Raw genomic sequence first — 16,166 nt, 5'->3', positions numbered from 1 at the left:
CAGCAGCCTCAGAAGCCCTTCTGGGAAAGACCTGGCCAGTCATCCTTGGGTAAACCGTCATCGTGGAGTTCAAATTGCTGGTAGAAGTTTGGGTGATCGCGATCTCATGGACTGTGGGCTCGGGGCTCCCGAGGCCTGTCTAGAGAAACCAGATGTTGGGAGTCATGATAGTGAACATGACACCACTCTGGCCCCCCTTGGTGTTGTGTGGCTGGGAGAAAAGAAAGTTGGGCAGGCGAGCCCGACGTTGCAAGGTGTGCCTGGCGTGTCATCAATACCATCATCTGGCAGACAGATTAATGGACAGGGACGAGGCTCGTGGTAGAAGATGAATCATCTCAAGGGCCTGAGAGCGGAGAATAGGATAGCGCCCGCTGTGGGAAGAAAACGTGCCGACGGGTCGGTAGTAATACTAGGCAAATATTGTAGGGATGGCGGTTCCAGTAATACAGACAAGACAATGCATGCCTTTCACTTCACGGTCTGGGACAAGAGGTAAAAACCACTGCCAAGTACAAATAAATGTTCTGGCCTGGTTGACCCATTCTATGAACCACAATTTGGGTCTCAACAGCATGCACTGCAGTGCTTTTCTGTTGAATATATGTTAGTAGAGTCGGTCCGGCGAGTCGTCACAAAAATCTGAAACATAAAAAGACGGTCTGCAGTCCAAGCAGGGGACTTCGCACGTCAGGTCGCGTTGACAAGAGGTTGGACATGGAATATAGCATCATGGCCGCAGGGCTCCTGCCTTTTCGTGACCTGTCGTGCAGGTAGGATTTGCAGCAGAAGGGTTGCATCCAAGGTATGGCCTGCAGCAATAGAAGGTCTGCCTGTCCAGGTGGGTGGACCTCATTCGCACGGCCCTCACACACTGCCCTGGCAGTGACCCCTCAGTGGGCCTCGTCGGGACCTATGGCCAGTGCCTAGCACCACCCCTGGCTAAGGGCGGCTGATTGGCTTCCAGCAGGCCGCAGCAGATTTGTTAGTGTTTACTTTTACGGCTGGGAAGGGGAACTCCACGCGCCTGAACACTCCAACGTTCAACAGGCGGGATCACTACTTCAAGGCAGATCGGTACTGGTCTAACAAGAATGAAGTACCTGGAACAGCAATCCCACCAACAGAGAGCTACGTTCTTTCCCAAGCCGCCCCGTCCTGTCGCCAAGTCAAAAACAGGGGAGGGGGGGGCCAACAAAAAAAAAAATAGAGAAATCAGGTTGCGAGACAAGTGAAGAAAAGAAAAGCCAGGCTCCTTGATTATTTCCCTTGTGCACGTCGCGGTTCGACGTGTTGTTGCTGCTACTGCGGGTTGATGTTGACCCACCCTGGCGCGCCCCCCACCACCACCACTACCAGACCAACCAATGGTACACTGGACGAACCTACAGTCACTGCGATAGAAGTCTGTGCTGGCATAGCAGTAGTCTGTCTTTCTGTCTGTCTGTACAGCCTTGAGCCTAGAGTGCTACAAAAGACTGATCGTCAACTGACTGTGCCCCTCCCAACGAAGGGCGAAAGGGGGAGAGAACCACAGAGTCCAAAAAAAAAGAAAGAAAAAAAAAGGTAAGCAATGAGGGCGATGATTACACAACTCCCTTCCCAGTTTCCTCCCTTGACCTCTTTTGCCTTGATCTCGTCACTTGTCTCTTCTGCTTGGGGCGGTGCTGGCTGTTCTGCTTCGTCAGCCTCCTTCCCTTCTAATGCAATCGCAATCCCGTAAAGAGGGAAGGCCCATGTCAGTGGCCTTCAGCCGGCGCTACCACAGCACCAGACGCCGATCGAGACCTGAAAAATCACTGTGGTACATAGTACATACACGCATCCACCCATCCAAACCAAGTCCCCCCTCCCCCCATCATCCTTGACCTTGACCTTGCTTGCAGCCCACCACAGACAGCATCGCTCCAACCAGTTGTCGCCGTGTGGACGCGGAGAGCTGTGTGGATCGGAATGCGGGCTCGTCTTCACATACAACATTCTCTCTGACCTTCATCTCGTCCAGCTGCTATTTCATGCTACTATCTATTCCGTACCTCGAATCTCCACCGGAATTTCAGGTCGCGAGACGTCATCATCGCCGCCCTGTCGACGTCTGTCTATCCCAAAACAACCTCGTCTCGCCCTTCTTCATCAGATCGGTTCAACAGACACGCCCTCTTTCCCATGAAGCCGTTACTTCTGGGATAAGGCTGCTCTTGCTCCTCTTCGTCCTCCTTGCTCGACATCACCTCGATATCCTCCTCATCCCTACCTCCCCTTCTTTCGCTCGGGAGTACCCACGCAATTACACACCACATCATCACAACGTCGGCTCCCCTGAGGCCAGGCCAGACTACCACAAGGCATCACAACCACCAATCTGGGTCAGTGCGCCCCCGACGATGGGACAGTTTCTTTGGCGAAACCAACCCCTCTCTCTTCCTCCGCCTTTCCGAAACAACATTCATTGCACATGCACCTTGCCGGGCATTCCATACACCATGTCCTACCCCCCAGCCGCCTCCTAACCTCTGCGTGCGTGTATTAACTCGGGTGTCACCTTACAGATTCCTCTACCTTGACTGCAGGGTCTTCGGCCCAGTTTTACGACGCCACGGAAATTATGGACGACCAGGCGCCGGCAGACTTCCAGGAGGAGACCATGGGCGGCATGGAGGGCTCACCAAACATGATGGGCTCACCAAACATGATGGGCGGGAACACCTTCGAGAACGGCAACGGAGACGCCGCTATGACCGACGCCCCCCATTCCGAACACATGATGATGGATCCCAGCGCGCGGTACACGACCCCTCCTGTTCCCCAGCCGGGCAATAACCTCTCGAGGCCACCCTCGCAGCTGTCGAGCCAGAGCTACCCGGACCGCGTCGGCGCGGGTATCCCCGGCGCATCGGACCAGAACAACGCGAACGGCCGAAACCACGTCGTGATAAAAGTCGGCATGGTGGGAGACGCCCAAATAGGCAAGACCTCGCTCATGGTCAAATACGTCGAGGGCAGCTGGGACGAGGACTACATCCAAACCCTGGGCGTCAACTTCATGGAGAAGACCATCAGCATCCGCAACACCGAGATTACTTTCAGCATCTGGGATCTGGGCGGCCAGCGCGAGTTCGTCAACATGCTGCCGCTGGTCTGCAACGACGCTGTCGCCATCCTGTTCATGTTCGACCTGACACGCAAGAGCACCCTCAACAGCATCAAGGAGTGGTACCGACAGGGCCGGGGCTTCAACAAGACCGCCATCCCCATCTTGGTCGGCACCAAGTACGACCACTTTGTCAACTTCCCACGCGAGGATCAGGAGGAGATATCGAACCAGGTATGGATAATTCTAGCGGTAGTAAACAACAGGAGGAGGTTAGAACCGAAGCACTGATTTTTATTTGTTTTGATACACAGGCACGGCGATTCGCCAAGGCTATGCGTGCTGCATTGATCTTCAGCAGCACGAGCCACAGCATCAACGTTCAGAAGGTATGTCATACAAACGAGAGAGCTTATGGTCTCTTTCAAGAGTCGTTCCAAGAATCGCACGCTGATGATTCGCACGCAGATCTTCAAAATTGTACTTTCAAAGGCATTTGACCTCAAGTGCACTATACCCGAGATCGAAAACGTCGGCGAGCCTCTCCTCCTATACCAGAACTGCTAGGTCGACGACGAGAATAGGAGAAGCCATCGAGCCACATACCCATACACACTTCTTATGATGCCTGGTACGCTGAGGCTATCGCGCGCGATTCTAGACCGAATTTTTCATCAGGCACCCACGACATAGCCGATATACCGGCCAAAACCTACTCCTCCGAGCTCTAGACCATTGTCAGAGATTTCTTCATACACAAGACGATCGAAGCTTCAATACGGCGGCAGTTGATCACTATACCCCAACCACTTTGCAGTTGGCACGCAAGCCCATCATCACCCACAGGTCCAAATGAAGTTGACCTCCTGATACCTTTACAAATTTCTACAAAGGTCTTTTTTTTTCTTCTTCTTTTTATTTTTCTTTGAAGAGGAGCGGGCGGAAAGTTCATGAAAAGAGAATTATGTACGAGAGGAAATTCCCAAGACTTGATGGATGAAAGAGAGAAAATAAGGAGGTGCCAGCAGCCAGCGCATTACAACTTTTTACGGTGGTGAGAGGGGAAAGAAGAAGCAAGGGGACGCCGAGTGAAGAAACATACGTGGGATGCCAGAAATGAGAAGAGAGAGTAATCATTCCCTCTGGGTCTTGAATTCGGCGAGTTGCATGCATGCTGTCATTATAGGAGTGGAGAAAGGAGTGAAAAGAGGACGTTGTGACGGCGGGGTACCGGGTGCAATAACCCTCTCACCCACTGCTAAAAAGAAAATCACCATTACTATTACTACAACAACTTATTGCTATCTCCCACAGAAGATCTTCAGCACGAGAGAGGTGGCTGAGGATCATAGGTTTTGGTGTGGTATTAAAGTCTGTCTTTGTCTCTATTTTCAATGTTCGTAGGTGATTGTGAGTCGGTGAGGATCCTGAGCCTACTTCCGAACATAAAGCTGCTGTTCAAACCCTGGTCTAAACAATGAGTGACTACATGTACATGCTCTTTCTTCATAGACACGCATACCAACGTCCAGTCTGGATGGCTCCCTTGTTCAACCTCCCACCCTCGTTTCTACTGGTGTCACGTAGCTAGCCCCTCAAGCGTTGGCCTTCTCACTGCCTCCACGCCGACCAAACACCCTCCCCCACATACCTCGCCCTGTACTTGGCTGCGGCAACGACCCTCCATCATTGGCAGTACGACCTGGAGAGAGGAGATCACAAATCTCGTCAGTGGACTCATCCAATAGCGGCGGACAGGATGGTGGTGGTGATAATGATGATATGATGCACGCAAGAACCAGCAGCCAAAAATCACTACATGAAGACGGTCTCAATCATACCACAGGAGAGGCAGCGGCTGAGTGTGGGCAGCATGCTATCATGATGACTATAGCCACGATCAAAATGTTGGGAAGAATTCTGCGTGATCATAGGTGTGAACAAACGTACTATCGGCAGTATTCTCCTTCCCAGCACCAGATGAGTCCATAGCTCGATTCAGTCCGTCCAGGGTATGGCCGGCACTCTGTAGGCTTGCGTTCAATGAGGCTATCTGGTGGTTAAGATCTGGGGACTGTGACGAGGATGACGGCGCCCAATTGCCCGGCATCATGGCCTCCGGGTGTGGCGACTTGCGGAAGACGGCAGATTCTTTGAAGACTTCGTCATCATCGACAGAGTGCGGGTCTCTTACCGCACCGGACGGCGAGAGGATTCGCACATCGTGATGAATGTTGTGGCCCTCATGAGCAGACGAGCCTTGGTCAATCACTTTGTCCGAACCAAGCTCGTGGGCAGATCGAGCTCTTGGAGCCGGGAGTATGATATCTCTGTGAATATCATGCCCTGTTGATTTCGGCTGTGCTGGAACAGCGCCATCTTGATGGATATCATGTGCTTGGGGCTGCTTTTGCAGCAGGACGAGCGTCTTGTCCAGCTCTAGGCCATGGGCGTGCGCGTTTCTGTTCTGCTCCTGGACCAGCATATCATCAAGGAGCTCGTGGGGAAACAATTGCTGTGGGCCAGATACGACAGGGTCAGCATCAAGATAGTGGCTTGGAGCGATCGTTCGCACTGGTAGCATTGTATCGGCTGAAAGACGGTGCGCGCCTTGCCCAGTGGGTACTGCGTTGATGACCCTGTCTTGGGCAAGTAAATGACTTGGAGCCGCTCTGCCACTGTAGACAAAGGCATCGGCTGAAATCCTGTGGGGCCCTTGAGGTTGATTTCGCGAGATGAGTACTGTATCTTCCGACAGCGAGTGTGTCCGGGCAGGAGGAAGCTCCTTGAGCGCGTCGAACGCGCCGATGGCTGCTGCAGCATCGAGCAAGGTAACAGGATCAGCTTCGCCGGTTTGCACCATTGTTTGGTAACGTTTGATGGCATTCTCCTTGGCCTGTTCAGTCATAGGCCCTTCGCCAATCGAGATTCGAGGAATGGTCCATTCGATCTGGTGGAGGTTTTCGGCAACAGACTTGGCGCCTTGAGACTGCTCGTTCTCCTTTGTTTTGGGGGTTTTCCTGAACATGCTCTTGAATTTACTCTTTGACTTTCCTGCCCCAGCTGGTGTGGTCTCAGTCGTATCAGGAGCAGTCTTGGGAGCGTCAACTACCAACAGCGTGTCAATCTGGCTCGGGTCACCGGCCCCTTGCTCATCAGCATCCAGCCTGGTACTCGGCTCCCACTTGCCAGGAACCCTCTCAATAACGGGTCTGTCCGCCGGGGCCAATTCGATAATCGGTTTGATCGCAGTGTCTCGCCCAATGGCAGCCCCTTCGGCAATTGTATCAGGTGCCTTGGCTTCAGTAGTATCTTTATCTTCCGTTGCACCTGTCTGGCCAGCCGGAGGGGTAGCCCCTCGGGCAGGGGATGATGATTCCTTCGCAGGTTGCTTTGGTGCCTGCGTCGCCGTGGATGGCCCCGCTCCTTCATCGACTGTTTGCTTCTGGCCGACTGGGGTGGGAACAGGTGGCGCTGGCGGTCCAAGCATAGTGAGGTCAGGATCTTCTGCCATAAAGCCAGTGAAGGGGCTGAGACGAGCAGGCATCCCGGGGTGTTGAGTACCATCCTCTGACTCTGCCGCCTTGCCTTTGCGTTTTTGCTTAATCTTTTCTGTGACTGACATAGCCTTTGGTTTCTTGATTTCCTTGACGTCCGCTATCACCTTCTGAATACGGGGAGAGAATTGTGGAGAGGGCAGAGGTTCGGGAGGAACATGTACCATGAGCATCTCCTCTTGTGGGTGGGGTTGGAGTTCTACTGGAGGAATATTCTCGTGATGGCGAATCTCGGCCAGATTGCGAATAGTGGTCGCGTTATGGGCGAAGACATTCAGTGATTTTTCACGGTGCGGCTGGAGATCGTAGAAACGGGTGATTTCCTTTGCTTGCCGATGCGCCAGGACGCCACCTCCAAACCCTTTTATCATCGAGGATCCATGTCAGCATCAAGATGAGCAGAATCCGAACTGCTCTTCCAACTGGACTTACAAGGTATAACAAGGGACATGAAGCCGTAGCCAACGCATGCTGAGTTGCACGGGTTGAACTCGGCTGGATCCAGGTCCCCGGTGCGTCCCTGCTTGGCCTGTTGCAGCTCAAACTGGGCCTTGCCATAGGTGATGCAAGGTAAGAGCAAGCCCTGGGTGACCTCGGAGTTCTTGGTGTTGCTGCACGCGCTCGACCGGGTGTATTCCTAGGCACCGGGGGCAGGGTTGGCCTCGCTGGCAATGTCGACGATTCTATCATCGGTGGCTACAAAGTTGTGTAGTCTTGGTGATAAGCGCGGTGCACAGTGGAAACAACTCTCAATGTCGCGTACTGCTTTTCGAAGGTCGTCAAGGTGAATGGCACCGTCAGGACTGCTGCTGCCAGCTTGATTCGAGGAGATATTGTCCATGATTGGTTGAAGAGGGCGGGCGGCGGCGAGAAGCTGCTCAGCAGCGTGTAAAACAAGGAAAGCGAACAAAACTCAACCCAATAAAAAGACGAAGAATAATCTGAAGACTAAACGACGGAATGAGCCCACAAAAGGCCACGGCTGGGATGTGGTCAAGGAGAAGAGGGGTTGAAGGCTGGCGGGATCCAGATGAATGAAGAGGAGGGGGGAGAGAATCGCAATTCGCCACATGGACGTTGTGAAGCCGAACAACATGCCAGGTCTGGTCTTGGAAGGCACGTCTCGGCCGAGGATGCATGTTCGGGCCATGCCTTAAGCCCTCATGGTGTACAGACAGTCGATCCTAATCGTGGAAGGGACCACCTCAAGCTCCCTCCTTCACCACTCGCCCCGCAGCCGCTCAGCGATAAACTGCATCACGGGCAGCATCTCCTCTCGGTTTGCTGGCATAGTGCTGTCTGCCTTTTTCCACTTGACCTCCCGCACATCTACAAATTCCTGCCTCAGGATGTCGATAGCATCCTCGTCGACAGCCTCACAAGATCTCCCGTGACAGATCAGCACAGGTGTCTCGGATTTGGACCGCCCACTCAGGCTCGGAACCATGGACATGGGCAGGGCCCCACCAATGGATATGACGCCCTTGAGGCTCTTGGGGGCTTCAATGGACCTTCCGTTCTCATCTTCTCTGACCTCCTCAACCTTGGGCCCTTCGCGGATCTTGGAGGCCAAGCCCACAGCCAGCGAACCGCCCTGTCCAAAGCCAAACAGGAGAATGTCAGGCAGCTCCCACCCACACTTGTCCAGGAGCGTCTCCCTGATGAGTCTGTTCACAATCAGGTCATACGCCTTGCTGAACCCCGGGTCTGCATCCAGCTCATCGGACTGGGTCGCCAGGTTCAGGTCATCGCCCCAGTGAAAGTGCCGCGGCGGGCCGCTGTCGAGAGGTAAGCCCATCAGCGCTGGAGGTAGGGGATTTGTGCCCCTGACTGTGATGGCGAGGACCCCGGGCAGATTCATGCTCCTGGCGAAACTCGCAAAAGAGGTGTCTGCATCGCCCAGCCCGTGGAACAGGATCAGGATGGCGGTGGTGGACTCGGGAGGGGAAGGGAAGTGCAAGACGACTTTCAGGTCGGGTGAAAGCGACGTGAAATCCTCGGCCTTCGGGATGCGGATTTTGGGCGGCATAATGAGAATTTGAGAAAGATCATCAATGTATCCAGACTAGTGTATAATTTGAAGATGAGGCTCCCGAGGTTGATCTCAATATTACGCCTGTTCACGAGCTGTGTCATTTACTTGCAGCTATGAGAAGAAGTGAAAATGCTTGAACACAAAGAGACAGGGAAACACCCTAACCCTGACAGCACCTTGGGGGAGAGGACTCTTCCGCTTCCATATCCTTCGCCTTGACAGTTTCTCTCATCCACTATTTGAGGCTGGAGTATATTCACGGAGTATTGCCCGCTATAGATGTGTGTAAAGAATGTTTCCTACATTCTGCAGTCGCCAGAGAGGTATCCAGACCCGGAAATATACATCTGCACCAAGAGTACAACATCTCAATCAACCATCATCATGTTGCCCTCAGAAACCTCCCGACTCTCGAGGCTGGATGCTCCAGGCTTCATATGCTCCCATTCAAAATCCGCATCCCACACCCCAGCCTTGGTGTAATCAAGAGTAGTCGTCCCATATAGATACGCAAACCGGAAGTACTCCTTCAAGCCCAGCTCAGCCTTTCTGTTCCACGTAAACGACCGGTCCTCCTCAAAGTCCTTGTCGTCCTCAAAATAGCCCTTGAACCGTTCGACATCGTTCACGAGGAGGCTGATGCCGTCCAACCGAATGTTCCTCTTAGGCGGCGCCTCAAACCGAAACGTGATGTTGGACACCGCGGATCCAACCAGGATCTCGGGTGCGTCGGCGAGCTTGGGAAGCACTGAGCCCAGCTGCCCGTCTCTCCGCAGGGCATTGGACGTCTGCAGGATCGGATCCCAGCCCCAGCGCGCAATGCCGTTGATGAAGAGGCCAATGAGGAGGCCCTGGTACAGAAGCGCAGGTCGCGTCTGCATGCTTGTTCCGGTGAGCAGGAGGAGGGCGAGGAAGTAGTGGTGGATGCGGAGGTGCAGATCCCATATGCTCAGGAACAGGCAGAACAGAATGCCTCCTAGCAGCCCGAGGTATAGCCTGCCGTAGGAGATAAGACGGCCTTCTTGACGGAAGAACCAGATCTGCTTGAGCACAATGAAGAATAGGACAAAGACGATGATAATCAGGGCGAGGACCCCGCCAGGTTGCTGTCGTATGTCGTGAGCGTTGAGCCTGCTGATGGGAATGTTGGGACTCAGGGTATAATTATCCAGTGCGCCCACCCAGCAGGTGCCCAGCCAAAGGACCGTCTTGTCGACCTGCGCGGTCAGGCCTTTCAGCGTGCGGCGGATGGCCATCTTATCGTACATGACCCAGGCCACGAACATGACGGGTAGGTATCGTCCTAGGATGATGGTGAACAGCTCTCGGAACGAGCTGTGATTGGGGGCATCCGAGACGAGCCCAACGTGCCAGAAAACGCCGGTGAAGACTGTGAAGAAGAACAGCGAGGGCGATGTGGTGAACAACGAGAGGACGGTAGTGAAGACGACCGAAACCACCAGCAGGGACCACCTCATATCCCGCGCTTTGCACTGCACACTCTCCTCAAACAGGTACGACTTGGGAAAGTATGAGTCGAATCCGATGCTCTCGATGCCGTTCCGCCACGTAGCGCTGAAGCTGGACCGCTCGCCAACAAGCCTGACAACGCCGCAGCCCCCTTCGGCATTGGAGATGACGCCAGCATGTATGGCCGAGCCACAGATGAAGGAGTCTGCCCGGTAGGCCCCATAGCTGTCCGTATGATTGACTGGCCCACCCACGACGAGCGGTCGGTAGTTGATCTGTCGGTCGCCCACTGCGCGCGGCTCGCTTAATTGGTAACTAGCACAGTTTGCTGGACATCTGAAGGCGAATCCGGTTCCCTGGAAAGGTCGACAGCGGTTGCCATTCAGGTCGCACTGGTTTCCGCGGCCCCAGAAATAGTTGCCACACCCAATCTCCTGTGGTTTGCCCCAGGGTTTGAGCTCGGTCAAGCTGCTCTCATGCCGCTTGACCAGGGAGAAGGTCAGGATCCAGAGCAGAATGTAGCCGATGAAAAGCAAGATACGATGCTTTCTCCTGGGCAGATACTTGTCGAGGAGGAATATTGGAAAGTGCTGGATGGTTGGAAAGAGGGGCGTGATGCGGAACGCGACAGGACTAGCTGGCCCCTGCGCCCATCGAAGTGCAGACCTTCCGAGCTTTCTGAGGGGGTATGGGATCCATCGCCAGTGCTTGCTAAGGTTCTCCTCTTCCAAGAACCGCGGTAACGGGTTGGTCGGGTTGCCCTCCTGCAACTCGTGCAGGCGAGGAGGCCCTTCGATCGGGGCGTCAGGATGTGCCTCCACGATTGACTCATTCGGATGGTCCGGATTTCCGAGACTCTGATTTCGGCTGCTGCTGATGCCTGCCTGCCCGTCGACCGAGCTCATGATGGGCTACGTCAGGCGCTTGCCGAGGCTGATTTTGGATGAGAAGCACGGTGGCCGGGAGATGGGAAGGACCCAGTCGGCTGCGCAGGCGCGGATGGAGACAGGATCGAGGAAAAGGGAAGAAAGTGCAACCAGGTACCTTCTAGTGAAGAGGCTTTGATCATGTCTTTGGGGGATTCAGATACTGGACTGATGTACAATTGAAGTAAATAAGAGTGCGTGCGTAAGGAAGTACGTGAGTAGATGAGTGTCAGCGTTGTTGGATCGGCGTGCGGCTCTCACGGCTCCTCCCGACACGCCTCGTCAGCAACTTTCTCCATTGGCTCTCCTCTGACTTCACTTTGATGATACTAATACAACCCAGCAGCGACAGGAAATGTTTCATGAATTACTACCCCTCTGCCGTATTTCCTTTCTTTACATATACATATTTTACACTTCACCTTTTTCCCCACACAGAAAGTTTTTCTTTCTTTATTTTTAAAAAATATTTATTTTTATATCTAACCCCCCCCCCCCCACCAAACAAAGGCAGTCGTTTCCTCGACAGCTGAGTTACTTCAGAATTTGGGAAGAAAAATGTTAAGATTTGATTCATTCTACTTCCTATTTTCTTATGAAAGAAACCAGAAGACTGAACCAGTTTCTACTCCGACACCTCCACCAAGCAGTTATATTTGCTCCCAGTCCCACTCGCATAGTGAAATAATTCAAGCTCGGAGTTCTGCCGTCCACGAGCAAGTATCTCGTCCTCCGCCAGAAACGGTGTCCTCGACCCATCGTCCTTGTCTGCTCTGCCCAGAATCTCTTCCAGAACCAATGCAATCCTTTCTGCCCCAATCCGTGCTCCTCCAATGTTGGGAGCCGCGGGGCCAAGCCTCAGAGCGGCCAGCCTGCCCGCCACGAAAAGGGGAACATCATCCCTCCACATCAGATCTTCGTTCAGACAGGGGAGCCCTCCAACGCCGCGTATGGGATATTCTCTTAACATGTTCTGCATGTAGGGCAATGTCGTAAAGTCCGACTGGATGCCGGTGGCAAAGTAGATGTAGTCCATCCGAGGCAAGTCTACGATCATGGGCTCGGTCTTGATCCTCCACGCACCACCTTCTCCGTCGGAACACAGCTCAAAATCCGCGCCTATCAGAGCAGTCTTCTCAAACATCTTGAGCCGCCCGCTCGACATGTGCGGTTTGAGCCTCTTCATGAAGGCCGGCGTGATGCTCCCGCCGCCCCGCGCCTCCTTGATGATGTCCAGCCGCTCCTCATCCGAGTCAGCCTGATGAAAGTAGGCTTGGTGCAAGGTCTTGTACTTTCCCATCCAGTGTAGATCGACATCGAAAGCCTTTGTTCGTAAGGGGCCGCGCATGATATGCCAGACCCTCCCAACCCCTTTGCGGATGGCAAGATCCGAGAGCTGGGCCGAGGTGAGACCGCCGCCGACAACGAGGATGTTTGTCTGGCGGCCATCTTGCATGCGATGCTGGACTATGGCGTCGGGGAACTGGTTCTGTGGTATTGCCATGCTGTGGCACGCTTGGGGCATCTTGTCGACAGCTTGAGCAGCGCGATGTCCTGGGAAGGACAACGAGGGAATCTCGGGCAGGACGGGTGCGTTGGCTGGCCCGACAGCAAGGATGACGGAGCGAGCCAAGCGCACCGATTGGTTTGTTGTCACCGTGAAGAGTTTATCTTGGAAATGGCTGTCCTCTATGTCGCCAAATCTGATGTCCGTGACCTCTTCTTTGTGAACGAGGCCAGCTTCAAGCTCATAGCGGCGGGCAACGCAGTCGCAGTGATCACAGAACAGAGACTGAGACGGGGTGTAATAGTCCCACTGATCTCGTTGGTTGATATCGACGGAGTCCTCTTTTCTAGTGTTACAAAGTGAGCTTGAAGAATTCTTACATAGTACCAGGAATCGACTTAATATTATTACTTACCTGCCGCCACTGAACCTATTCTTCTTCTTTTGGTGCTTGCTGGTCTCCTTACCCACGCAACCTCTGATCTCAACCAATTCCCCCGCCCTGCCCTGGAAATGAGCATGCGACAACAACGAGTCGCGGTCCAGAGGATCAACATGCCAGAGCATGGGGCTTCTTAGATGACTGATGTCGAACGTAGAAAACAGTCGTCTCCAGCGGCTCAGCCACTTATTATCACTCGAGTCCAGGACAGCTATCTTATAGTGATGTGGCTTGCTGCAGCAGGCAGGAGAGACATGTCCCGTTTTTGTCTGCTTCAGGGCGACCCTCTTTCCGTGTTTATTCAGCCAGTGGAAGCGCCGGTGTTCCTCGTCTGTGAACATGGCGGAGGGAGCTTGTTCTCGGATCCTGGCGGCGGCGGCGAGGCCACAGGGTCCACCGCCGATGATGAGGACATCAAAGACTTCGGGATCATGGTCGAGGTGATACAAATCATCTTTAACGGATTGAGATTCATCGTTGGAAGTATTCGTATGGATTGTAGACATTTTGAAGCTGTGATGAGATCTAAACCGAGGAGACCTTCGCAACAACACTGGGATACATCTTGAGAGGGGAACGGTGGGTTTATATGTGCGCAAGAGTTTTATTATGTCATGAGGACCTTGAAGGTTATCTGATGAGGCTCATGTAAGAATGGCAAGAAGGGTCTCTCACCACATACAGCGACCGGTATAACTCCTATTGACCCAAGCGGCGAGAGCACCCCGTCTATGGCCGGAACATGTGTCAGTCCACCTGTCCTTCAGGAATGTTCATTCAATTTTTCTTAACTGCAGACCGCCCAGTCGAGAAGTCATATAATCCTAAAATGCCTTCGTCTGAAGATCCCAATCCCTTTGTAGTGTGTCTTCAATAGTTTCGGGGTTGGAAGGAAAGGCTGAGGACCTTGATGGACATATCGCACCTTGTTCCGATCATCAGCTATGATGGCTTTAAGCTTATGCGATATATCCAAGTAGTCAAGTCAAGACTGATGATTAATCGTCTTATTTCATAGATCCATCTTCTGTCTGATGCCTCTGTCGTTGATGCCTGCCCTCCAATTCTACAGAAATTTGAAGAACGAAGTTGATGAGCAAGAGTACTTAAGTACGCAAGTGAGAACCCCCAAGAATCACGCCAAGTTCTCCCCATACAGTAATCAAAGTCTAAATCTCAAACAGGTTCATTAGGAGGAGGAATATTCGTCGAACTTGTACGAAGCAAGGAGAATTGTGAATATTACAAGTCGAATTCATGCTCAAAAAGCGACCGCGACCAGCAAGCCAGGGTTAGGGTCAGGGATAGGAACCTCGAAGCTTTTTGACCAGAGTTCCTTCCGTGTTCATTATCGTCTTCTGCCTTCGCACAGAAGGAAGAAAAAGAGCAAAACTCAGCATGTCAGAGTGTAAAAAAGAGGAGGGCATGAAATTTGACATCCTCAAGGCTGTCGCAGGCGATGGAGCAACGGCGAGGCTGGGCAGGCTTGTCCTGCCTAAACGACAGGCGGTCGAGACACCAAACTTCTTCACGATAACCTCGAGGGGAGTCGTTCCACACCTGACGCCAGATACAATCGCCAGATACTGTCAATTTCCGGGAGCTTATCTGGCTATGGAAGACTGTAAGTGAAGACCTAGACAAAAGTTTTGGTATTTTCCTCAAGGAAGTTCATAATAAGCTGACCGAGACTCTTCTTCTTTTCCTCTCCCCCTCTTCAGTGGTTGAGAAGTCACAAAAGAATGTGACCAGAGTACCAGCTGCGGCCAAGATACCAGCCCAGGATGGCAAGCGCCTTCATGCCTTCACGGCCCTCCCATCCTCCAGCATCACCATTCTCGGACCACGCCGGACGCCCGCGGTCAAGGCGAGCATAGGGAACAGTGACACCTTTATCCAGATCTTCACGTCCAACGGCTTCCAACCTCTCACCAACCCCTCCTACATCGCCTCCATCACGAACCTTAAGCCAGACATCGCCATCCCTTTGGCAGATATGCACTACGTCGCCGCCGCGATAACATCGCCTCAGGCAAAGGGCGTAAGGAGGATGTGCGAGCGCACCGAGGACTGGATGAGCGAGCTACACAAGTCCCTCGACCTGGCCGATTTGCGCGCGTCCAACACGTCTATCTTCGCGCCCACTTTGCCTGCTCCGCACTCCGTCCAGTGGGAGTACCTCGGCCGTCTCTCAGGCGATCTCCTCGACAAGCTGTCTGGCCTGGCCGTCTACGACGTCGACATCCTGCCTGACCTGTCTAGCTACCCTTCCCTCCTCCCCTTGCCCCGTCTCTCCCTCGATGTGCCCCTGAATCCCCACGAGATCCTCCGCCAGGTTTCTCTTGGCATCGATATCTTCCTCGTCCCCTTCCTAAACGCCGTATCTGACGCTGGCGTGGCCATGTCCTTCACCTTTCCCCCTCCCCCCGCCGCCCCCCAGGGAGAAACCACCACCACCACAGCAGACGGCACAGACCTCCTCCCTCTAGGTATCGACCTCACAGAAGCAGAACACGCCACTGCTCTCGCACCTCTCACGGAAGGCTGCACCTGCCACGCCTGCACCACCCACCACCGCGCTTACCTGCACCACCTCCTCAACGCGCGCGAGATGCTCGCCTGGACCCTCTTACAGCTCCACAACCACCACATCATGACCCAGTTCTTCAACGGCGTGCGAACCTCGCTCGCCGCGGGCGCGGAACAGTTCGAAGAGGACTGCAGGGCATTTGGGCGGGCGTATGAGCCGAGCCTGCCCGTGGGGATGGGCACGCGGCCCAGGGCGAGAGGGTACCATTTCAAGAGCGGGCATGCGGCCGAGCGGCGGAATAAGGTTACGTGGAAGCTGCTGCAGGAGGGGCAGACGACGAAGCAGGGGATGGAGGATGTGGTGGCGGTTCTGGAAGAGAAGCTGGCGAGGGATCAGATGGAGACACCGGTCGTGCCGGGGGACGAGGTGGATGCGGCGGAGTTGGTGAGGGAGGGCTTGGGGCAGGTTGATATCGAGAGGAGGGAGTGAGTGAGAAGAAGGGGTAGGAAACGATAAGCTCGATAAACTCCATATCAATTCTGATTTTAGGGTTGTTAACGGTTCATATACCAAAAGGAACAAAATAAACAACATAAAAGAAAAGGAGA

General features: G+C 53.7%; 5 protein-coding genes across 5 annotated transcripts; 2 read left to right on the top strand and 3 right to left on the bottom strand.

Annotated features, from left to right (window-relative positions):
* Positions 1–2,767: 2,767 nt before the first annotated feature.
* M406DRAFT_336588 (small GTPase) lies at positions 2,768–3,658 on the top strand (the record flags this gene model as incomplete). Its single annotated transcript, XM_040921166.1, has 3 exons — positions 2,768–3,325; positions 3,406–3,480; positions 3,560–3,658. 3 exons carry the CDS (start codon positions 2,768–2,770, stop codon positions 3,656–3,658), a joined length of 732 nt encoding a protein of 243 aa, XP_040782019.1.
* A 4,209-nt stretch (positions 3,659–7,867) lies between these two features.
* Positions 7,868–8,677, bottom strand: M406DRAFT_34925 (uncharacterized protein; the record flags this gene model as incomplete). Its single annotated transcript, XM_040922453.1, has 1 exon — positions 7,868–8,677. The coding sequence occupies one exon, from the start codon at positions 8,675–8,677 to the stop codon at positions 7,868–7,870; it is 810 nt and encodes a 269-aa protein (XP_040782018.1).
* An 86-nt stretch (positions 8,678–8,763) lies between these two features.
* On the bottom strand, positions 8,764–11,263 carry M406DRAFT_285931 (uncharacterized protein). Its single transcript, XM_040918649.1, has one exon. The coding sequence runs from the start codon at positions 11,056–11,058 to the stop codon at positions 9,052–9,054; it is 2,007 nt and encodes a 668-aa protein (XP_040782017.1). The 5' UTR covers positions 11,059–11,263; the 3' UTR covers positions 8,764–9,051.
* A 441-nt stretch (positions 11,264–11,704) lies between these two features.
* Positions 11,705–13,534, bottom strand: M406DRAFT_67391 (uncharacterized protein; the record flags this gene model as incomplete). The annotated part of the gene is made up of 2 exons (XM_040925061.1): positions 11,705–12,932; positions 13,002–13,534. The coding sequence occupies 2 exons, from the start codon at positions 13,532–13,534 to the stop codon at positions 11,705–11,707; spliced, it is 1,761 nt and encodes a 586-aa protein (XP_040782016.1).
* Positions 13,535–14,426: 892 nt separating this feature from the next.
* M406DRAFT_349526 (tRNA-guanine transglycosylase) lies at positions 14,427–16,152 on the top strand (the record flags this gene model as incomplete). Its single annotated transcript, XM_040922473.1, has 2 exons — positions 14,427–14,652; positions 14,789–16,152. The coding sequence occupies 2 exons, from the start codon at positions 14,427–14,429 to the stop codon at positions 16,045–16,047; spliced, it is 1,485 nt and encodes a 494-aa protein (XP_040782015.1). The 3' UTR covers positions 16,048–16,152.
* Between the last annotated feature and the right edge of the window lie 14 nt (positions 16,153–16,166).

Source organism: Cryphonectria parasitica, assembly GCF_011745365.1.
Source record: "Cryphonectria parasitica EP155 unplaced genomic scaffold M406scaffold_1, whole genome shotgun sequence".
NCBI lineage: Eukaryota > Fungi > Ascomycota > Sordariomycetes > Diaporthales > Cryphonectriaceae > Cryphonectria > Cryphonectria parasitica.
Note: the sequence above shows the minus strand (reverse complement) of the source record. Positions and strands in the feature narration are given on the sequence as shown.

Coding starts and splice junctions, on each gene's coding strand:
- M406DRAFT_285931 (XM_040918649.1), bottom strand. CDS start 11,058: ATGAGCTCGGTCGACGGGCAGGCAGGCATCAGCAGCAGCCGAAATCAG.